Raw genomic sequence first — 25,190 nt, 5'->3', positions numbered from 1 at the left:
CTATTTGTACTTAGATGTTGCCTTGCCATGGTCCGTATTAAAGATCGTAGAGACAAAGCACCCCCCAGTGGGTTCAGCCCGGGTCAGAAGAGGAACCTTCCCAGGTAGATAAAACAGAACAGTAAAAAAAACATAAAGAATAAGCACAAGATTACAGCTTGGTGTAATAATTCCCCACCCCCAGTCACCAACCAAAACACGGTGACAAAAAACCCCTTTGCAAAAACATCCACACAATATGTGCTTATAGGGGGACATACCAAACTCAGAGACCGCTCTATTCTTAGGATTCAACTAATTGTCTTAATTTTAACCTTTTTAACTCAAAAAAATCATTTAAAAATTGTAATAATTAAAATATATTCAAAAACAAAACGAAACGAAAAACGGTGCACCCTTTGTACAGCAAATTAAGATTCATAGCTTCCACATAATGTTACTATCAAGTGGGTACATATATTTGGCAGTTGTATAGCTTTATCAAAAGAGAATGTAGGACTTCTGCCATTAAATATAAATGCTTTAACCCCTGCGAATAGAAATACCTTCTGCTATACCAACGTTAACAGTAACTGTGTTAATATAACCATTTTCAGTTACTCACCAAATAGTGATTACAGAAGAGGAAGAAAAAAAAGGAAGACGAGCAGGGGTCAGGACCCGCAAAATGCTTACAGGAGCCTTTAAGTCCACTTCGGGACGAGGTGGGGTCCTCGTCTTACATGATGTTTGCCTTCACATATGCCATAGCCTCAGTCGCATCCTGAAACTGTCTCTCAGTTCCGTTGTATGTGATACGAAGAAGGGCAGGGTGGAGAATCCCATAACGGACTCCGTCCCGTCCTCTCAGCAGCTTTCTGACGTCGTTAAACGCCGATCTTGCACGTGCAACACTCGGTGGGTAGTCCGGGAAGATGAAAATGGTGGAGCCTCTGAACTGCAGCGAGCCTTCCTCTCTGGCTCGGCGGAGTACTTCTACACAGTCCTGATGGTAGTGTAGCTTTGCGATAATGGCCCGGGGTTTACCATCGGCTCTCTTGGGTTGTAAGGTCCGGTGGGATCGATCGATCAGTACATCCTTGTCCATTTTCAGTGTCTCTTTGATTATCTTTGAGACGAATTCTGGCGAGCTTGATCCAGATTCTTCTGCTACGTTCAAAATACGAATGTTTGACCTCCTCATTCTCCCCTCCAGGTCCAAACACTTCTCCTGCAGGCTCTCCATGTTTTTTTCCAGCTTTTGTAAGGTGCTTTGAAGAGCTGTTATATCGTCCGAGCATGCCGAGAGGCCCCGTTCCATATCGGACACCGATGCTTTAATTTTGTCCAAGTCAGAACGTAGCACTGCGGTGTTGTTGGCCATTTCCATCTTGACGCCTTGTAGTTCCGATTTAATCTCACCAAATTCCTCGGCCAATGCGTTCTTTACCTCTGTCCGTAGAAGACCGATTATTTCCATTTTGAGTGAAGACAGTAACTCTGCTTTCATGTCCATTATGGTGGCTTCTTCATGCTGGTCGGACATGTTCGGAGGTTGCTTGCCATTTAGGATGAGCGATAGGGACTACAAATATCAATAGTCCTTAGCTTAGCTATTTTGTATGTCAGTGATGATGCAGGGTGTAGAAAGAAAAGGCTTAAATCAGATTGTCAACAGAGCTCTCTTTACACACGACTTACTCCATTGCCTGCTCACTAGCGCCCCCTTAGTTTACTTCTTTAAATTGATGGTTATTATAAAGCATTAGCGGCATATCATCTAATCTACACACCATCAGTGTATTTATACACACTGATGTGTGTTCAGGGTTGCTCAGAGAATACAGATTCAACAGGTGAACTTCCTGAAAACAAACTAATGAACACAATTAACAGAATGAGTGGAGTTCACTCAGTTTGAACATGATTCAGATTTCTTTTGCCATGTAGACTGGGATCCTGAGCAGGTCCATGTTCTGGTCTGTGTGGGGGTGGAGTGGAAGGTAGTGGAAGCTGAAGGAAATCTGTACCTGGTTCAGGTTTGGGATGCATGAGCCTGAAGGGGACCTCCAGAGGACACCTCGCTGTAAAGCACAGACACAGCTGTGAATCTAGATGCTTTACATACACACACACACACACACACACACACACACACCACACACACACACACACCACACACACACACACACACATACACACACACAACGTAAGTGTGAATGTACCTGGATCCCACCGTCCTGTTGTTTGATGGGCAGCAGAGAGAACAGAGACACAGCTTGAGAACATTTCAGAGGTTCATTTTCCCTCTGGTCCGACTGTCAGGAGCAGCAGGACAGTCAGGGACGCTTTTCAGTGTCACTTTCATTAGATCTAATCCACACCCTGCAATAGACTTAGAAAGACTTAGAAAGGACTCCCACCCACATTTAAAGCTAATGTACCATCAGTCAGTTTTATAAAGACAGGATATTTGAGATGATTTCCCATCATCCTCCTGATGTAAATTTCCAAGAAGACAAACTGTTGAACAGATGATGGAGTTTTATGGCCACTGCAGGCTGGCATCAGTATCAGCATACCCACGAGGTCACATTGATAACTGATCAAACATACATGTTTTTTAAACTGCTGCCTCATTTTTCCCATTAGTCATAACTGAGCTGCTGTGAGTCCGGTCAAAGGGCCTGTCCTGACCTCTGACCCCTCACTGGACATGTGAACAACATGGAAACATTAAGAGTGTTAACAGCAGGAAGCATGGGACTCACCCTGAAGCAACCATCCTCAGCACGACCTTATAGGAGACCAGAATCCCATGAACCTCTTTCAGCACCTCCTGCTTCACACTGAGACACAGACACCTCTCATTAATATTCATCTTCATCACTCAGACTGCATGAGAACACAAACCACCAGCTGAGTCTCTGCACCTGCTCCTTGACTCTAAAACATGACTGGTCTAAAAGCCCTGCTCTGCTGTTCGGGGATGTTTAAAGGTTGGAAGCTCTGAACACTGTGTCAGGATTTGAGAATTTAACCTCTCAACTGGCCACGTCCTGTCCGCTGGACGTTTATAGTTTGTTTTATAGACCCTTTTACTGTTTGTAAACAATGATGACGTAGGTAGCAATGTGCGCACATTTTGGAAACAAAATTATGGCGGAGTTCAATAGCGTTTCAATCTACGAAAAAGGATTATCAAGAAAGATCGTGAAACTTCCTCCAAAAATTAACTTTGACCACCGGCAACCAACTCACCGATCCCTGTGGTATGTTAGCAAGTGACCCAGTATCCAGTGGCCGGATATATACGTGTATTTGGTGGGAAACCCAGCGTATACACCAGAGAGAAATTATACGCGTAGTCAAGGATGCCTACAATTATGTTGTTTGCGGCCGTGTACCGAACGTCAAATATCGTGACACAGACTCTGAGTTTTGTGTCTTGAAGGCAGAAGTTCTTCCAAGTCAAACAGGAGCGCTGTGAATGAGGCTCGGGTCATTGTAAACAAGTCAGAGAACTACGTCCTCACAGGAATTGTACCTGCGTGGCAGCGTGAGTACTTCATCAGATTGCTTTTCTAGCTTGCTAAGAGTTTTCTGGCTGCATATATTATTGATTTACAATGAAAAATATATATACTGTTCCAGTCAAAAGTCTGGACACACTCAACCATTCATATGTGAGTCTGCTCAAACTTTTGACTGGCACTGCATACTGGAATCTATAGTGTGATTAAATATTAATTTAAAAATCAGGACTCTCTGAGTCCAGCGATGCCTCACCTGTAAATAGCCAACACTACAGTTTAAAAGCCAAATAGCCTACCAGCTGATACTGTTTACTTTAGATATTAGTATTTATCTAAACCTGACATCCCAGTATAACCAGAGTAGCTAAATAACTTTACCTGATATAAAATGGGCGCTTCAAACGCGAACATTTCTGATCGTGTCCTCAGTCCAATTTTTAGTTCAGTACAACTTCAGTTGGCTTTTGGTAGAGTAGAAATTCTGACAGCCAAACAAGCAACAGACTTTTTGATGCTGATATCGCTTTTAAATCATATTTAACCACTGTGCAATCTCGTTGTTCTTATTGATTTGAATAGAGTAGCAGTTCACTTCCGTTGCCAGAATGCGTGCACATCCTTTGATGACTTAGGCTGTAAAAGGGTCTATATGGCAGGCTAGACCCTCCCATTTTGATTGACACCTCATTCGGCCAATCATCAAATCACCTGACAAAGCTACATGACACCCTCTGGTTATTATTGGCTCTGTGAAACCCATTTCTTAACACGATTGGCCAAATGAGGTGTCAATCAAAATGGGAGGGTCTAGCCTGCCATAAAAAATGCACTTCATACGTCCTGTGAACTGGACGTGGCCAGTTAAGAAGCTATGAAATGGGTTTTCCAGAGCAAATAATAACCAGAGGGCATTATGTAGTTTTTTTCCAGGTGATTTTGGTGCTGCCAGTTAACAGGTTAATGTCTAAATCAATGTGATCAACCTGAAATTGTCTTCAGAGCTGGAGCACAGCTGCTGTCACACAAGGACAGGTTCACAGCTTGGTCAGAGGTCAGAGGTCTGAAGGCATGAGAAAAGTGAAGATCTTCCACTGTTTCAGGCTGAGCTCAGGAACCTTTTAAAGGACCTGTGACTATCAGAGTCTGAATTCAGGTCCAGCACAGAGTTTCAGAACATCCAGAATGCTCAGACAGTTCTTCTGAAGGACCAGGCTGAATGAGGTGGAGGTCTCAGTGTTTCTAACCCTGCAGCTATAAACAGTTCACTCTGTGTGGAGCTTTGATCTCTGTAGAGGGCCACGGTCAGAGTGAGTCTGAGCTTGTCAGTTTGCTCTGAATCACCAATCACATTGTTTGGAAGCTGTGCTGGAGTTTCTGGTTTCAACTCCGAGAAGAAAGTTTGTCCTAAACTGTGGAATTTCTCCATCTTCATAACCTGACAGAACAGAATGAGAAGTGAGCTTTGGAGCTGCTGGCACTTGATATAAATGTGTCTGATCTGCTGCTCCTCCCCTGGATTTTTTAAATCACATTTATTATTTCGGTGGTCGACTTTCTTTAAAACAGATTTCAATCTCAAAGTAAATTATCTGTCTATCAGAAGTAAACATGGACCAGTCAGATCAACTACTGCAGCCTCTCGGCTTCGTCTTCTACCAGCCTTCAGCTTCTCAGCCTGACCTGATGGATTCCCTGGAGATTCAGATTGGAAAATCCAGCCAATCAGAAGAATCTTCAGAATTATTTCAGATGAACCTTGGGGTGTCTTCTACCCAGAATGCTCTGATCTCACCTGCCAGGTTAAATCCTGTGAACCTGCCCTTTAACAAGCAGCCATGTTTCCTGTCTGCCTAACAGCTTTATTCAAATCTCAGTGGGTCTGACATGCTGGATGAAGCCAGGCTGGTGTCTTCATATCTGAGCCGTCCATCCAGAGCGAGTCCTCGGCGGTCTTTGTTGTAAGCCAGCAGAGGGTACAGGGTGTACTCCTTCTTCAGACTGGTACCCGAAGGCACAGAGTCACTGTGGGGGGGGGCAATCAAACACAAAAAATCAGCATCGAAAAATGACTCCAGAAACACACACACACACTGCAGCAAGATTGCTGGTTTGTGTCCATTGTGCATTTTGGTTTGTTTTGTTTTTATGTGTTTCTTGCAGGTGAGGCAGTTATGATGACTTTTATTTTACGTTCTGCCCTTTTTTCTTTTTTCTCTCTCCTGTCAGCTCTGTTCTCACTGTACTGAACACGTATACATGTGAATAATATAAATAAACACTAACAAGAGGAGCCTATAGAGTGTTTATACAGCTCATCTTGGAAAACAAGTGTTTGGCACAACCGTGCATTCAGATCATGATTCTATCAAAAGCTGCCAGACAGGACAGGTTATTTAAAAAGAAAAAGAAATTACCCTCAAATCCCAGAAAAACACTTAAAGGTCAACACTAAAACACGATGTAGGATTAAAGAATGGTTCTTCAAGGTCACCCCTTGGAAACGTTTGTGTTGTACCACAAGGGCCTATTTTAGGTCCATTATTTTTTTCCATCTGTATTATTAACATGTCTCGGGCTATGTCTCGTGAATTTTCCTTCATGTGGATGATTCTGTTATTGTAGTTAATGATGTTGAATCGTATCAGGGATTAGAGTCTTTATCCTGTGGCATGAGGAAAATAAACTTTCACTCCACCTGAACAGACTGAACGTTTCTTTTTTGCTAATAACCAAAAACTTGTCAGTGAAATCTAACACAGAAACTTAGTTCAGCTAGTACCTAGAAGTAACTTTAGACCAAAATGTATCAGATACAAGCATGGCTGCAGCTTTTATTACAAGGATAAAAATTAGATTTTTGTACAGGAAACAAAAGAAAAATGTTCTGCTCTGGGCCAATCAAACTGGGATTATGCAGTTTAGGGTTCTACAGAAAAGCTTCAAAGCTAATACATTATACCATAACTATGACTCACCTGGTCTCCTCTTTGGCCACAGATTTGACGTACTTGTCATTGGAGTAAAGAATGATGTGGGTCACCTGATCGACTAAACACAGAAACAGACTCAAAGTAAGCCCACTGCTCCGCTGCAAGGAGGAAACACACCTGTCTGCTGAAAGCTGCAAAGGCCCGCAGGTCAGGCAGATTGTCATCGCCACAATTTCAATTCCTTACACCAGGAGCATGATGGGACGTCATCTCAGTAGGAATCTAGACAGTGACCCTGCAAGGTTCCAGTCTCTGGAAAGCCCTTCTATTCTCTGACTGATGTGAGAGACTCTTACACATCTGCTCAAAGTTTTCTCATGTATTTGCATGGGAAGCTTAAGTAGCTCTGCAGAGAGGAACCTACATCAAGTCTCCTGACTGTTAAACACACACCTCATGCTTCTACGTAGATGGGAATCTGTTTCAGTGTGGGAAGAGAGCTGCATCATGGGAATAAGCTGGCTTTAAAAGCACAAACAACTCTGTTTGTGGCCTCCTGTGTGAAAGCCCCTCCAGTCAACAGACAGCTGAGAGCTTCTGAGATGTTCTGAAGGAAATCTGTTCATTTTATCAAAGGACAAACTGAAGAAATTATGTTTTGTGGCAGAGACACGCTGCTCTACGTCACCTGTTCAGGTACTCTGAGACCAAATTGATGTTGGATATCACCTGACAAGCTGATGTCTTTGATGTTCCTGCTGGATGAGTTGGTGATTTCAACGTTGGCTTTGAGTGGCTCACCGTGGTAAAATGTCTGCAGACAGGTAAAGTGCTTTCATGAGTACATCTGTGAAGGAGTCCTCCAGTTTTCAGAAACTGGAGGTTGAAGTGTCTGATTCAGGACTGGACTGAAAATCATTGTGGCTGACTCTGACCTCTTTGGGCAGGCTCAGTTTGACATGCAGGGGTTTCTCAGACATCAGGAACTCAAAGGTGGTCTCTGCACTCGGAACCAGTTTGCTGTTCTCTGGACTGAACTGGATCTTACGGATGGTGAGACGGACAGAGCTCCTACAGAGAGGAGACAGAAACATGTGAGAGCACATCCACAGAGTCCTCAGACTGAGGTTCACTGTGGGTGGACTCACTGTTTGTCAATCTTCTCGTCCTGGTTCTCACCACAGAAAGCTCTCACCTCAAACTCCACTGCACATTTCTGCCCAGCACACAGAAACACACAATGAACAGGACTTTGCAGAGAAAACACATTTAGTTCTCATATCAGGTGTATCAGTTGGACTTCAAAGGACTGTGAAAACACTGAGAAAGGAAGCCTGATGTTAAAGATCGCAGTGTGTGGACATCAGACTTTGTAATGCTGAAACAATAAAAAAATGAATAATATTAAAGGATGAGTGTAGTGATGCCATTACCTTCCCCACGTCGGATGGTCCGGGCTGCAGAGCGATGGAACAGGGCAGGTTGTCTGGAAACTGAAACACAAACCCATTTTGTTAGCGTTACATCCTTGTACTCATCCTGCACTGTAACTGAAATCACTTCAAACTGTACGTCTCATTCTAAACCTTCCAAAAACATCCATCCATCCATTTATTCATTCTCTTCCACTTATCCTTTTCGTGATCACATGGGTGTGTGTGTGTGTGTACAGGGTACACCCTGTATAGGTCGTCAGCCTGTCGCAGGGCCAACACAGAGAGACAGACAACCATTCACACCTATGGGCAATTTAGAGTGACCAATTAACCTAACCCCAGTAACTGCATGTCTTTGGACTGTGGGAGGAAACCCACGCAGACACGGGGAGAACATGCAAACTCCACACAGAGAGGCCCGGGCCAAGGTAGAATCGAACCCAGACCTTCTAGATGTCATTCTAGCTGTGAGGCAGCAGTGCTAACAACCAGACAACTGTGCTGCCAAAAATCATATGAAAATAGAACATATGAAAGTATAATTCATTGAAAGACAAACTACACGATTAAAAGAGTAAAACTAACCAGTTCCTCTGTAAGGGGGACACAGACAAAGTGTGGTGACTACACAATAATTACCCCATCTGCGTTCAGATTTTGATTAGGTTCTCAGAAGTTCTCATACAGCTGTATTGGACGAGGCCCTGGTGGATGGATCCCCAGCTACTGAGACTGCCTATTGTGACATGGAATGTCACCGCTCTGGTGGGAAAGGCGCCTGAGCTAGTGCGTGAGGTTGAGAAATACCAGCTAGAAGGGCACCTGGGTGGCTTAGTGGTGAAGCTGGCAACCACATATATATGTTGCGGTGCGGGTGGCACAGGTTTGAGTCCCAGCCTATTGCCAGTTTGCTTGTGTGTCTTCCCCCATTTCCTGTCTCTCTACTGTGGATAAAAGCCACTGTGGCCAAAAATTAAAAATTAAGGCTGGACTCTGTTCCAGTTTGGAGAAGCGATGAGAGGCGAGATGGGGTGGGTATTCTTGTATCCCTTTGGCTTACTGTACGTTGGAGTTTTCACTAGTGGATAAGAAGGTTGCTTCCCTGCACCTTCAGGTCGGGGAATGGGTCCTGACTATTGTTTGCACTTACATGCCAAATGACAGTTCAGAGTACCCACCCTTCTTGGAGTCACTGGGTGGGGCGCTCAAAGGTGCTCCATCCAATGACTCTGTCATCTTACTGGGAGACTTCAACGCTCATGTGGGCAATGACAGTGAAACCCTGAGGGGCGTGACTGGAAGGACCGGCCTGCCTGATCTGAACCTGAATGGTGTTTGTCCATAATAAACACCATGTTCAAACATAAGGATGTCTATGAGTGCACAGGGCACCAGGACACCCTAAGTCACAGGTTGATGATTGATTTTGTAATCGTATCATCAGATCTGTGGCCATATGTTCTGGATATTCGGGTGAAGAGAGGAGCTGAGCTGTCAACTGATCACCACCTGGTGGTGATTTAGATCAGGTGGCGGGGAAGGATGCTGGAAAGACCCAGCTCAGGGTGCACTGAGAACGCCTGGCAGAGACCCCAGTCCGCAAGATCTTCAACTCCCACCTCCAGCAGAACTTCAACAGGATTCTGAGGGACGCTGAGGACATTGAGTCTGAATGGCTCGTATTTCACACCTCCATTGCTGAGGCTGCTGCTCAGAGCTGTGGCTGCAAGGTGGTTGGTGCCTGTCATGTGGTAATCACCGAACCAGATGGTGGATGCCGGAGGTGAAGGGAGCCATGAAACTGAATAAGGAGTCCTATCGGGGTTGGTTAGCCTGTGGGACTCCAGAGGCAGCTGTTGGGTACAGCTGGCCAAGCAGAATGCGGCTCAAAGCAATTCTAGCAAACCATCAGTCCACTCAAGAGGGGAAAGTGGTGCTCTACTCACACCGTTTATAGTGCAGGAGGGGTGCTGCCAACATCAACTGAATACATAGTTATGAGCAGTGGAAGGAATACCTCGAGGACCTCCTTAATCCAGCCTTCTGTAGAGGAAGCAGAGTCTGGGGGAGCAATTCAGCTCCTGTACAACCGCAGCGAGAGCTTGGTCTATATTGCCGGCATTAAGTCAGACTCGTTTCCTGTGGGTGTTGGGCTTTGTCAGGGCTGCCCTTTGTCACTGATTCTGTTCATAATTTTTATGGACAGAATTTCAAGGCATAGCAAATTACAGAAGACTTCTGCCTTGGTGACCTGAGAATCTCATTTCTGCTTTTTGTGAAGGATGCGGTCCTGTTGGCTTCATCACTTGTTCAAATGATGGGAAAGGGAGCGGGAGATTGACATACAGATTGGGGCTGCATCTGCAGTGATGCGGATGCTGCACCGGTCCATCCTGATAAAGAGGGAGCTGAGCATGAATGCTGGTCAATCTACGTCCCTACCCACACCTATGATCATAAGCTTTGGGTAGTGACCGAAAGAATGAGATCGCAGATACAAACGGCGTAAATGAGCTTCCTCCGAAGGATGGCTGGCTTCTCCCTTAGAGATAGGGTGAGGAGTGCAGTCATTTGACAGGGGCTCAGAGTAGAGCCACAGCTTCTCCACATCAAAGGAGCCAGTTGAGGTTACTCGGGCATCTGACTAGGATGCCTCCTGGGCGCCTCTTGGGTGAAGTATTCTGGGTATGTCCTACTGGGGATTGGGGAGTCCCAGGGCAGACCCAGGACATGCTGGAGATATTTTATCTCTCAGCTGGCCTGAGAACACCTTGTTGTTGCTCCGGATGAGCTGGAGGAAGTGGCTGGTAAGATGGAGGTCTGAGTTTCTCTGTTTAGGCTACTGCCCCCATGACCCGGACCCGGATAAGCAGAAGAAAATAAATGTACGGATGGATGGATGGAGGTTCTCATACAGCTGCAGGGCACATTCAATTTTTTTCTGTATTTCTACATGAGTCTGACCTAAAACCTCAGATTTTCCAATTGAAAAATGAAATGAAAACATGAGACTTGTTCATGTACAGTACTTAACACATCTATTAGAACACCACCTAGGTAAGGTTTATGCCACAGATGCCCTAAATTAACAGTATTGGTAATTACCACAATAATTTTTTATGTTTCTACTAAGGTTAATCCATCAGTGTGCACAAGCTGTTGAAGGAATATACTCATGATATATGTTTGCCCTTATTTGCCTGAGAAATTTGTCTTAGACTGGAAGATAAACATAACTGATTAAAAATACAGAAGCTTATAATGTTTCATGTCATCAGGAACTTTGTGTTCTCACTGGGCAAAGGTCAGCCACTCATTGAGACTACACAATGAGAGAAATGGAGACTTCGAGGTCATCTGAATACCCAGCTGTTGAAATTCTTTGTTTTCCACATTTTGTTTTGTATAATGATGTAACCAAGATAGATAAGCTGTGACTATATGAAACTGTGAACTGAAAAAGAATGCGTCAGTACTTCATGTCTATCCAGTAAAACACTGGGAATGGTGTGCCGTTCTGACCCAGATTAATCTGTAAACTGTGTGAAAAATAGTTAATTAAATTTCATAATTGGACTCCTTATTCCGTTGTGTTGTCTCATTCCTGTTCGATAAATGAACACACAGAAAACTAAAAGGCTTAAGCAGCAACTCATATTTTTTTTAAATTTCTTCACTCTTTAATCATAATTATATTTTTAATGCTAAAATATAATTATTGTTGGTATCCATGAATTTTCAATTTTACAGTTTTATAGAAAAGCTTAAAAAATCGAAAGCATTATTATTATTTTTAATTAAAAGTCCAAATTATAATCATTTACTTGCATTCCTGAACAGAAAAATGTCTTTTAGTGGTTGAATGTCATTCTCAGAGAAGTCAAGTCAAGTCAAGTTTATTTATAAAGCACATTTAAAACAACGACGTTGACCAAAGTGCTGTACAAGATCTGTAACCCCAAGGACTATACTAAATAAAAATAAAAATATATAAATAAATAAATAAAATAATAAAATAAAAATAAATAAATAAAAACATTAAGAACAATAAATAACATAAGAAAATTAAAAATTAAAACGTTTAAAACAAGTACCATAAAAATACCATAAAACAATCATCTAAAAGGAGGTAGCACTGCAGCCAAATGCCAAAGAAAAGAAATGTGTTTTTAATAGAGATTTAAATGTGTGTATCGTCTGAGCTGTGCGGATATGGAGAGGTAGATCGTTCCATAGCTTTGGTGCTGCTGCTGCAAAAGCTCGATCACCTCTCTGTTTTAGTCTAGTTTTAGGCCTCTGTAAGAGCAGCTGGTTCGATGACCTCAGAGCTCTTACAGGGGTGTGACAGTGAAGCAGCTCAGACAGATACAAAGGTGCCAGTCCGTTTAAGGCTTTAAAAGTAAGCAATAAAATCTTAAAATCGATTCTAAAACGGACAGGGAGCCAGTGAAGGGATGACAGGACTGGGGTAATGTGTTCATGCTTTTTTAAACCGGTTAAAAGACGAGCTGCCGCATTCTGGACTACCTGCAGGCGGCGCACAGATGATTGATCTATGCCAAAGTACAGAGAATTACAGTAGTCCAGGCAGGAAGTAATAAAAGCATGAATAACTTTTTCCAGGTCCTGCTGCGGGAGATAAGGTTTTACCTTGGCAATGACTCTGAGTTGGTAAAAACTGATTTTGGTAACAGCACTTACTTGCTTCTCCATTTTAAAACTACTATCTAAAATGACACCCAGATTTTTCACAGCATCACGACAGTGAGGAGCCAAATGACTCGGAGTGCCAGAGGAGTAGCTTGAGGGGTCAAATTTACCAAAGCATATGACCTCGGTTTTGCTTTCATTAAGATTTAGGAAATTGTTTCTCATCCAGGACTTGATGTCAGTTAGACAGTTCAGCAGGGGTTCCCATGGATCTCTGCTGTTCAGTTTGATGGGCATATACACCTGGATGTCGTCAGCAAAACAGTGGAAACAAATATTATGTTTCCTAAAAATCGACCCTAGAGGCAACATATACAATGAGAAAAGAATTGGGCCCAGAATGGACCCCTGAGGCACTCCACAAGAAAGCTTTGCTGTGGTAGAAAAACAGTCTCCTAGATGGACAGAGAAACTTCTATCAGTAAGATATGATCTGAACCAAGTCAGAACCGTGCCTTTAATGCCAATTTCATGTTCTAGGCGGGATAGAAGGATCTCGTGGTCCACAGTGTCAAAGGCAGCTGACAGGTCTAGAAGTACTAAAACTGCAGGACTACCAGAGTCCACAGTTAAAAGCAGATCGTTAAAAACTCTTAAAAGAGCCGTCTCTGTGCTGTGACGCATTCTAAAACCTGACTGAAACTTTTCCCACATTCCATGTTCACTTAAAAATGCTTGAAGTTGCTTAAAAACAACTTTTTCAAGAACCTTGGATAAAAATGGTAATTTAGAAATTGGTCTGTAATTTGAAAGAACATCAGGGTCAAGGTTCTTCTTCTTGATTAGAGGCTGTACAACTGCATGTTTAAAGGCAGCTGGAACACAACCAGATGCAAGCGCACTGTTAATCAGAGCGAGGATAGTTGGTCCCACTGAATCAAAAGCCTCTTTAAAAAGGCGAGACGGAACACAGTCTGTGGGAGAGTTTACAGGTCTCATATTTTGAATCACCTCCTTTAGTGTGGAGAGTGTGACAGGCTCAAACTGCTCAAAGACAGCTCTGCTGGGAGGAGGTGCAGATGAGTCTGTTTCAGCCTGAGGTGATGAAGGCCTGAGGGCAGAAATTTTTTCCACAAAAAATTTCTTAAAGTTTTCGCACAGTGCAGGACAGACCTTGGCTTGGTTTACATTACAGCGAGGATCAGCGAGTGAATTAAAAACACTAAAAAGAAAATGAGGCCTGTGACTGTTACTTGAAACAATGTTAGAGAAATAAGCAGACTTTGCATATTTTACTGCTTTCTGGTATTTCAATAAACAGTTACGCAGGATCTCTAAGGAGACATGGAGCTTATCCTTTTTCCACCTTCTCTCAGAGAAGTGCTAGCTCAAAATTTGGGTATTAAAAGATGAATTCAGTTTGTTATTTAATGAATAAATAATAATATAACTTTTCATTTTAAACACGTTTTTGACAGATATTTGTATTTTCTGTTGTATTGAGAAATGTTTTTCATTTCATTTTGTAATCAGGTTTTCCTTTTCGACCTTCAGGACTTTGGATGAAGGTTTAGGTCAGATCTGTAATTCTGTCGGCCACTGAGTACAAAGCCCAACACGACAAACAGGACTTGATTCCTGAAGTGATGATGGGGTCTTTCACCTGGAGATACCAGCAGCTTTACATTCTTGAACCTGAAGCAGGGATTAAACCTCGCAGCCAGCTCAGATTCCTCTCTCCAGGAGGAGATATAGGATGTGGCCCAGGAGAACAGCCAGGCCTGATAGGTCCAGCTGTTTCAGGTCGTTCCTCACCTCAAAGAAAAAGGGGAAGGCGTTGTTTCCAAGTTTTTGCAGCAGCTTCTGCTGAATCTTGGTGTGGGTCAGCTTCTCTTTGTCCTGCAGCTCGGGGTAAACCTGCCGGGTCACCAGAAATAGGTCCCTCCTGAAGGCCACACCCATCACATCCATGTCTTGACGGCCATACCGAAACGTGCATGACAGCATCACGTACACTAACAGATGCAGAAAAACAGGAATGAAGCCACACGCCCATCAAACTTCAAATCAAGTCTTAAGAAATGTCCACCAGCCAGAAATCACCAGAAGCTTTAATGTCTTTGTTACCTATTGTTCTCTGAGATCTTTTGTGTTACACTCATCTCACACTGCTGTGTAACAGTTCATTCAGTGAAGTATGTTTTCTGCAGGAACCACAGTTATAGCTCTTCCAGGCTCAGTAATCTGTGCTTCTCCACACTGACTGGCTAAAGGAGGCAGTCCCACAGCTGCTGTTTCTGGGTCATATGAACCAACACAGTCAAACAAACTGACCTTTCTTCCCTTTGAGCTGCACCGGGTCGATCACAATCACACCGTCTGTAGGAAACAGGAAGTGACCAAATCACAGCATGTTTCTGGTTGTTGTAAAGGTTTGTAACGACTACATTTAAGAGGCTGCTCACCCCACCTGAACACAATGAAAAAGATGACTGTCCTCTTACTGGGCATGACCAGGACACATGAAAAGACACGATCAACTCTTTCCTGTTCTGCATGGAAATTTCTGGTATTACTCACCACTCAAGGCTCTTTATTCTACCATCCACACATCCACAGCCCATTTAAAATAACCAGTTAACCCAGTGAGTATTGTTTTCACTGTGGTTTATAGATCACAAGATAGGCAGATTAACAGTCCCTGAACATGAAAAAATAAAGTAAAAAGTTCCTAATTCATGAGGAAAGTTACTGTGGTGGTGAAGGGCTGTTTAAAAAATCTCAAAACGAGGAAACATAGTGGTCTGAAGGAACCTCTTAGTTCCTGGAGGAAGGTTCTTAAAAACTCTTTGGGTTCACACATGGCTGCAGGTTCTGATGATGAATTTTAATCTGTTGATTTAAACCTAATTAAAAACATGCTTGAATAAGCAAGGAGATAAAAATCACCTTACACAACAATCAAACCCTGTCCACAGAGCGCTGACCCCACCGAGGACTATAACATTCTCCTCGGCTCTGCATGGATTACATAACTCAGAGTTTACCTCTCTTTTCTCACATGGGGCTCAGCACATGCATACATCATCTGTCAGTTCTCATCTTCAAACCTTTTTATTAAACATTTTTCAAACAGTAGCAAAAGCAGAACAAGAGCAGGAAAGTTAAAATCAGGACTCACCAACTGGATCCACAAAGTCACAGTGATCCACAAAGTCCCTCTTGGCCATGTAGACTGTCACCTGAAGACACAGGAGGGTCACATGAGGGTCACTGCCAGGCTCAAGAGCACTTCAGTGGGTGATATGTCCACACTTGGCATGAACACCCAGCTGGGTGATGTGCTCCCAGCTCTAACTGAAGTCCACCCTCCCAGGCTGCACTGAAGGAAAGCCTACACAACTCCTCAAGCCAGGATTGCACCAGTGTTTCCTGTTTCCAGTTTGTGATGGTTTGAGTAGACGTGGCATAAAGGATGTTAGGCAGTGAAGCTCAGTGAGGACTTCTGTGGTAAAACTATACTACTTGCAGTACAAGTGCACCTACTAATCAAGTATCCTTGAGCAGACGCATGAATGAAAAGATTGTTTAATATTTTTTTTTGTATGAACAAGTCAGTGACTTGGGGGACACACACAGTCTGCACCAAGCTCCACTTTCACTCCCTGGTGGACCACAGTGGACCATCACACACTCACAGAGACAGAACTGCTAACACTGCTCTGAGGGAAGGTCTTTATTTTTAACTTCCTGCAGACTGGATGCAGGAACTACATCACTGCCCCCTACAGGTTACAAACAACACACGTAGTCTGGAAATGGTGACCATGCAGCATCAGAGATGCACTGAGGCTGGATAAGTTGGTCAGGTGGGCTGGGTCAGAGGTTGGATTGGAGTTGGACTCTCTCACTGCAGTGGCAGAGAGAAGGACACTGGACAGACTGCTCTCTGTCATGGACAATGACGGTCACCCATTACGCACCAGTACAATGAAACAGAGGAGTGTGTTCAGTGGAAGGCTGCTCTCACAGAACTGCTCACCTGACAGAGCCATCAGACTCTTTAACGCTTCACTCGGGGGACGATTACATACAGTCATCATTACATATGTTTGCCACTCTGTAAATCATACACTTTATCACTTTACTGTATATTACTGCATATTACTGCACTGCACTTTTTGTACATCTGTCTCTGTACTATCCATCTGTATATGTATATTGCACTACCGAACTCATTCATATCCCTGTATTCTTTGTTTTGTTATAGTTTGCCAGTCTGTACTGTTAGTATGTTTGTGTAATTTATATCTCCATTGTTTGGATTCTGTTAATTTCCTTCAGGATCAATAAAGGATCTTTCTATCTATCTATCTATTACTATTTGTGTATTAGTCATCAATATCAGTGGTTAATCTAAGTACTGGACTCATAAAGCTTCGGATCAATGAATGCAGTTGTTGCTATTGAACCTTTTCCTATTCAGCGGTCAGAAATGGAAAAAATAAAGTGATTATCTGCAGGTAGAACAGAAAATACAACCTCAGTCTGATTCTGCTGCTACTTTTTATATGATTATACTATATTTAATCTATATTTAGTCTGTTGTATCTCAGTTTAATTTGGATTTCAGCACAGTGTTGATCAGATCCCAACGTCTTTCTGAGCAGAACTTACCGACTTGTCACGGGACACCTTCTTAAAGACGATATGCTTGGGACTCATGCTGAGTGTCCGATCTCGACCTGCAGCGCAGAAATGTTCAGACATCAAACTTTCATCATCTCTACATTAAATCACAGTCCACAGTTCAAAGGCATGTTTGGCCTGAGCTTTCTCAGCCCAGAGGTTTTAGGAATGATCCCAGCTCTTGAAGCAGATCTGAGTTTTTTCTTTCAGATTTTAAAGCCAGATTAAAAACAGAACAGAGAGAGCCGTCTGCTCATTTTGAATTTGATGCAGTAACATGTTTAAATAAAGTTCACAAGGCTGGCGTGAGGACCCAAATAATAATGATACTATAATAATAATAGTGTATGTATATTTGTATGTTCCCTGTCTCCTCCTAGACAAGTGGCCCAGTGTAGATGAAACTTTGCATAAACATTTCCAAGTATATGTCTAGAGAGTACACACATATTTTATACAAATCCCACAATCGTATATATTTTTGTACTTTTGAAAACTGAACTGAGCAGTAAATGGAATATCAGATTAGAAAGGTGTGTCAAAAAATGGTGTATCATAGCATCATACTATAATGATCTATGATCCGTAAAGCTAGGACATCTTACTACTTATCATTAATTGAAGAAAATAAGAACAACCCCAGGTTTCTTTTCAGCACTGTAGCCAGGCTGACAAAGAGTCAGAGCTCTGTAGAGCCGAGTATTCCTTTCACTTTAACTAGTAGTGACTTCATGGATTTCTTTACAAATAAAATTTTAGACATTAGAGAAAAAATTATTCATAACCATCTCAAAGATTATTCTTCATGTTCGGCTGCTTTCAGCACTGCTGGTATTTGTTTAGACTCTTTGGCTCCAGTTGATCTTTCAGAGTTAACTTCAATAGTTACTTCCTCCAAACCAGCAACATGTTTATTAGATCCCATTCCTACTAGACTGTTCAAAGAAGTCTTTCCAATTATTGATGCTTCAAACTTAAAAATGATCAATCAGTCTTTATTAGTTGGCTATGTACCACAGGCTTTCAAGGTGGCTGTAATTAAACCTCTGCTTAAAAAGCCATCACTGACCCAGCTGTCTTAGCTAATTATAGGCCAATCTCCAACCTTCCTTTTCTCTCAAAGATTCTTGAAAGAGTAGTTGTAAAACAGCTAACTGATCATCTGCAGAGGAACGGTTTATTTGAAGAGTTTCAGTCAGGTTTCAGAATTCAGTTAGATTTTTTGATATACCACCAGTCGCTTCAAGGTGCTTTATATTGAATTGAATTGAATTGGGAGAGAAAAAAAGACATGCTGTGGAAGAGAGACAGTGATTAATAATAACTAATGATTAAATGCAGAGGGGGGTATAAACAGTAAAAAGAGATGAATGAAAAGAAACACTCAGTGCATCACAGGAACCCCCCCAGCAGCCTAGGCCTATAGCAGCATAACTAAGTGAGGGTTCAGGGTCACCTGATCCAGCCCTAACTATAAACTTGATCAAAAAGGAAAGTTTTAAGCCAAATCTTAAAAATAGAGAGGGTGTCTGTCTCCTGAATCCACACAACCTTCATCATCACAACCGTCATCAACACAACCTTCATCAACACAACCATCACCATCACAACCTTCATCAACACAACCTTCATCATCACAACCTTCATCAACACAACCGTCATCACAACCGTCATCACAACCTTCATCAACACAACCATCATCACAACCTTCATCATCACAACCTTCATCAACACAACCATCATCGCAACCGTCATCACAACCTTCATCAACACAACCATCATCAACACAACCATCATCGCAACCGTCATCACAACCTTCATCAACACAACCATCATCAACACAACCATCACCATCACAACCTTCATCAACACAACCATCATCATCACAACCTTCATCAACACAACCATCACCATCACAACCTTCATCAACACAACCATCACCATCACAACTGTCATCATCACAACCGTCATCACAACCGTCATCATTACAACCTTCATCAACACAACCTTCATCAACACAACCATCACCATCACAACCGTCATCATCACAACCTTCATCATCACAACCGTCATCATCACAACCTTCATCAACACAACCATCACCATCACAACTGTCATCGTCACAACCGTCATCACAACCGTCATCATTACAAACCTTCATCATCACAACCTTCATCATCACAACCTTCATCAACACAACCATCATCAACACAACCATCAACACAACCTTCATCAACACAACCATCATCGCAACCGTCAACACAACCTTCATCAACACAACCATCATCAACACAACCATCAACACAACCTTCATCAACACAACCATCATCATCACAACCTTCATCAACACAACCATCATCATCACAACTGTCATCGTCACAACCGTCATCACAACCGTCATCATTACAACCTTCATCATCACAACCTTCATCATCACAACCTTCATCAACACAACCATCATCAACACAACCATCATCACAACCTTCATCAACACAACCATCATCGCAACCGTCATCACAACCTTCATCAACACAACCATCATCAACACAACCATCAACACAACCTTCATCAACACAACCTTCATCAACACAACCATCACCATCACAACCGTCATCATCACAACCTTCATCATCACAACCGTCATCATCACAACCTTCATCAACACAACCATCACCATCACAACTGTCATCATCACAACCGTCATCACAACCGTCATCATTACAACCTTCATCATCACAACCTTCATCATCACAACCTTCATCAACACAACCATCATCAACACAACCATCAACACAACCTTCATCAACACAACCATCATCGCAACCGTCATCACAACCTTCATCAACACAACCATCATCAACACAACCATCAACACAACCTTCATCAACACAACCATCATCATCACAACCTTCATCAACACAACCATCATCATCACAACCTTCATCAACACAACTGTCATCGTCACAACCGTCATCACAACCGTCATCATTACAACCTTCATCAACACAACCTTCATCAACACAACCATCACCATCACAACCTTCATCATCACAACCTTCATCATCACAACCGTCATCATCACAACCTTCATCAACACAACTGTCATCGTCACAACCTTCATCAACACAACCATCACCATCACAACCTTCATCAACACAACCATCACCATCACAACTGTCATCGTCACAACCGTCATCACAACCGTCATCATTACAACCTTCATCAACACAACCTTCATCAACACAACCATCACCATCACAACCGTCATCATCACAACCTTCATCATCACAACCTTCATCATCACAACCTTCATCAACACAACCATCACCATCACAACTGTCATCGTCACAACCGTCATCACAACCGTCATCATTACAACCTTCATCATCACAACCTTCATCAACACAACCATCATCAACACAACCATCAACACAACCTTCATCAACACAACCATCATCACAACCGTCATCACAACCTTCATCAACACAACCATCATCAACACAACCATCAACACAACCTTCATCAACACAACCATCATCATCACAACCTTCATCAACACAACCATCATCATCACAACTGTCATCGTCACAACCGTCATCACAACCGTCATCATTACAACCTTCATCATCACAACCTTCATCATCACAACCTTCATCAACACAACCATCATCAACACAACCATCAACACAACCTTCATCAACACAACCATCATCGCAACCGTCATCACAACCTTCATCAACACAACCATCATCAACACAACCATCAACACAACCTCATCAACACAACCTTCATCAACACAACCATCACCATCACAACCGTCATCATCACAACCTTCATCATCACAACCGTCATCATCACAACCTTCATCAACACAACCATCACCATCACAACTGTCATCATCACAACCGTCATCACAACCGTCATCATTACAACCTTCATCATCACAACCTTCATCATCACAACCTTCATCAACACAACCATCATCAACACAACCATCAACACAACCTTCATCAACACAACCATCATCGCAAACCGTCATCACAACCTTCATCAACACAACCATCATCAACACAACCATCAACACAACCTTCATCAACACAACCATCATCATCACAACCTTCATCAACACAACCATCATCATCACAACCTTCATCAACACAACTGTCATCGTCACAACCGTCATCACAACCGTCATCATTACAACCTTCATCAACACAACCTTCATCAACACAACCATCACCATCACAACCGTCATCATCACAACCTTCATCATCACAACCTTCATCATCACAACCTTCATCAACACAACTGTCATCGTCACAACCGTCATCACAACCGTCATCATTACAACCTTCATCATCACAACCGTCATCATTACAACCTTCATCATTACAACCTTCATCATCACAACCTTCATCATCACAACCTTCATCAACACAACCATCATCAACACAACCATCAACACAACCTTCATCAACACAACCATCATCGCAACCGTCATCACAACCTTCATCAACACAACCATCATCAACACAACCATCATCACAACCTTCATCAACACAACCTTCATCATCACAACCTTCATCATCACAACCGTCATCATCACAACCTTCCTCATCACAACCGTCATCATCACAACCTTCATCAACACAACCATCACCATCACAACTGTCATCGTCACAACCGTCATCACAACCGTCATCATTACAACCTTCATCATCACAACCTTCATCATCACAACCTTCATCAACACAACCATCATCAACACAACCATCAACACAACCTTCATCAACACAACCATCATCGCAACCGTCATCACAACCTTCATCAACACAACCATCATCAACACAACCATCATCACAACCTTCATCAACACAACCATCATCATCACAACCTTCATCAACACAACCATCATCATCACAACCTTCATCAACACAACCTTCATCATCACAACCGTCATCACAACCGTCATCATTACAACCTTCATCAACACAACCTTCATCAACACAACCATCACCATCACAACCGTCATCATCACAACCTTCATCATCACAACCGTCATCATCACAACCTTCATCAACACAACTGTCATCGTCACAACCGTCATCACAACCGTCATCAACACAACCATCATCAACACAACCATCAACACAACCTTCATCAACACAACCTTCATCAACACAACCATCACCATCACAACCGTCATCATCACAACCTTCCTCATCACAACCGTCATCATCACAACCTTCATCAACACAACCATCACCATCACAACTGTCATCGTCACAACCGTCATCACAACCGTCATCATTACAACCTTCATCATCACAACCTTCATCATCACAACCTTCATCAACACAACCATCATCAACACAACCATCAACACAACCTTCATCAACACAACCATCATCGCAACCGTCATCACAACCTTCATCAACACAACCATCATCAACACAACCATCATCACAACCTTCATCAACACAACCATCATCATCACAACCTTCATCAACACAACCATCATCATCACAACCTTCATCAACACAACTGTCATCGTCACAACCGTCATCACAACCGTCATCATTACAACCTTCATCAACACAACCTTCATCAACACAACCATCACCATCACAACCTTCATCATCACAACCTTCATCATCACAACCGTCATCATCACAACCTTCATCAACACAACTGTCATCGTCACAACCGTCATCACAACCGTCATCAACACAACCTTCATCAACACAACCTTCATCAACACAACCATCACCATCACAACCATCACCATCACAATTCACACAGAGGTGACACATTCTCAATGAACTGTCTGACCTGAAGCAGCAGCAGAGCAGATGATGGAAACGTGCGAGACAGAAGCAGTTTGTAGGTGATCCGAGCAATTAGCTGTATTTATAATCTGCACACAGCCTGCTCAGCATGCACATCATTACACTGAATAATCCTGCAGGCTGATCTACTTCCTTTATTCTCTCTCTCACACACACACACACACACACACACACACACACACACACACACACACACACACACACACACACACACACACACACACCAGTGTAATAAAAGTAAAACAGAGCCGTGAAATCTAAACTCTTTAATGTGTTTCACACTGACCCCTGGTCTGCAGTCTGATATCACCATGAACCTGACCATGGCTCTTTGGAACAAATTTGAAGCTTTTAATTTATTTTTCCATTGTTTCTGACCCTTCATAACTTCAGAAGTCCAGCAGAGATCAACATGAAATGTTCAGGGCTGAGAAACACATTTAAGTTTTAAAATCTGAAACCAAATCTATTTCACACCCACTGCAGGGTCACAGTCTGGGTTATCAGTGTGATGATCCACCACAGTCTGAATCAGCTGCAGCAGTTTGATGTCTGTGACGCAGAGCAGCAGAAACAACGTTGGTACCTGGATGTTTGATCTGTTCTTTTGCTGCAGAACACTTCACAAAGTGCATTCTGGGTAAACTTTGAGGCTTATAAAGCAGGTTTGAGAGGTGGCTGCTCAGGACAGGTGAGAGCAGGTGAAAGGTCTGTAATCACATCTGACACCAGAATATCATCTTCTCATCTTCTAGCTGTGAGTCCTTATATATAAGGATATATCTATCTATCTATCTATCTATCTATCTATCTATCTATCTATCTATCTATCTCTCTCTCTCTCTCTCTCTATCTATCTATACACACACACACACACACACACACACACACACACACACTATTAATATTATCAGCAGGATGAGACTCAGCTGAGCCGATAAGTTTCAGTCAGACTCAGCAGTCTGAATGCTGACAGCAGCAACACACACACACACACACACACACACACACACACACACACACACACACACACACACACACTCAGAGCTGAAGCTTTGTTTCCACTTAAGAGGGTCCACCTATCAACTCACCTGCTCATCCAAAGTCTTCCATGTACGTCACCTGCAGGACTAGAAGCAAAAGGAGGTCCAGTGCCCTCTGGACTCTATCAGACCTGTGATAACAACACACAGCATTAAAACCTGTGTGTGTATTAAACTGTCAGCTGTTGGCCAATCACTGCCTGAGCTTATTCATGAAGTGTGAGCAACCCTGAATAGGATAAGCAGAAGAGAATGGATGGAAGGATGGAACTCTCGGTGGCCCTCGCTTTTATCTGGTTTCTTTGGTTAAGAATCTGTTTCTTTGAGTGTTTATTTCCTTTAATAGTCAGAGATCCTCTGGTTTAACCTTTATTTATCTTGCAGCTGTAGCATCAATTTTTATTTAATTTGTTTAATAAATTAATTTGCCATGCCTCTGCCTCATCAATAATGAGCCTTTGTGGTTTTGTGATTGGCAATATAATGTTATGTTTGCTGCTGTGGCAGGCAAGGCAGAAGACCTCAAAGCAGGACTCACGAGACACGACTGAGTCAAACTTAACATTTATTTCTGAACTCAGATGATACAAAATACTGGACAGCACAAACTAAACTAGAAACACTAAACTCACAGGCACACAGCAGGAGAACAAATGATGATGTCACAAGGACCAAAAAGAAATGCATAGAATAAATATACCAGGTGATAATGAGGGAAGTGGAAACAGGTGAGGAGCACAGCTGAACATAATTACACTGAAGAGACACGGGGAAGCAAAAATAAACACAAGCACACAGGACAAAGGACTGTCAAAATAAAACAGGAAGTAACCAAACAAGGTACACACACACACACTTGACACATAGAGGGACCCTAAACATGACCAAAACAGAAACCTAAATACAACACTCAGAGAAACACTGGGAAGAGAAACAAAACATGAGACAAGGGACCCAGACATGAAAAACAAGACACATGAACACTGACCAAACAGGACATGGTAATCAAAACATAACACAGATGTTTTTTTTTTTTTTTAATAATTTAAATTTTTATTAAATTTGAAAGACAAGCAAA

The 25,190-nt window shown here is 42.5% G+C and overlaps 1 protein-coding gene across 2 annotated transcripts in view; it reads right to left on the bottom strand.

The window, feature by feature from the left end:
• The window catches only part of LOC115789988 (S-arrestin-like), a 35,961-nt gene extending 11,744 nt beyond the window's left edge, over positions 1 to 24,217 (bottom strand). Inside the window, exons 1-14 of one of the 2 annotated variants that reach the window (XM_030743614.1) lie at positions 24,161 to 24,217; positions 17,209 to 17,276; positions 15,713 to 15,773; positions 14,866 to 14,910; positions 14,347 to 14,546; positions 7,879 to 7,938; positions 7,594 to 7,661; positions 7,381 to 7,516; positions 7,175 to 7,259; positions 6,491 to 6,563; positions 5,400 to 5,537; positions 2,751 to 2,828; positions 2,205 to 2,219; positions 2,010 to 2,063 (exon numbers count right to left, since the gene is read on the bottom strand). In XM_030743614.1, the coding sequence (XP_030599474.1) occupies positions 2,015 to 2,063; positions 2,205 to 2,219; positions 2,751 to 2,828; positions 5,400 to 5,537; positions 6,491 to 6,563; positions 7,175 to 7,259; positions 7,381 to 7,516; positions 7,594 to 7,661; positions 7,879 to 7,938; positions 14,347 to 14,546; positions 14,866 to 14,910; positions 15,713 to 15,773; positions 17,209 to 17,256 (1,056 nt within the window). In that variant the 5' untranslated portion in view covers positions 17,257 to 17,276; positions 24,161 to 24,217 and the 3' untranslated portion in view covers positions 2,010 to 2,014. Of the gene's footprint in view, positions 1 to 2,009; positions 2,064 to 2,204; positions 2,220 to 2,750; positions 2,829 to 5,399; positions 5,538 to 6,490; positions 6,564 to 7,174; positions 7,260 to 7,380; positions 7,517 to 7,593; positions 7,662 to 7,878; positions 7,939 to 14,346; positions 14,547 to 14,865; positions 14,911 to 15,712; positions 15,774 to 17,208; positions 17,277 to 23,052; positions 23,146 to 24,160 lie in introns of those variants that run through there. The other variant, XM_030743613.1, reaches the window with a different exon arrangement.
• Between the last annotated feature and the right edge of the window lie 973 nt (positions 24,218 to 25,190).

The sequence above is a fragment of the Archocentrus centrarchus genome, chromosome 13, assembly GCF_007364275.1.
Source record: "Archocentrus centrarchus isolate MPI-CPG fArcCen1 chromosome 13, fArcCen1, whole genome shotgun sequence".
Classification (NCBI taxonomy): domain Eukaryota; kingdom Metazoa; phylum Chordata; class Actinopteri; order Cichliformes; family Cichlidae; genus Archocentrus; species Archocentrus centrarchus.
The sequence above is the reverse complement of the archived record's forward strand: the minus strand, read 5'-3'. Positions and strand labels throughout refer to the sequence as shown.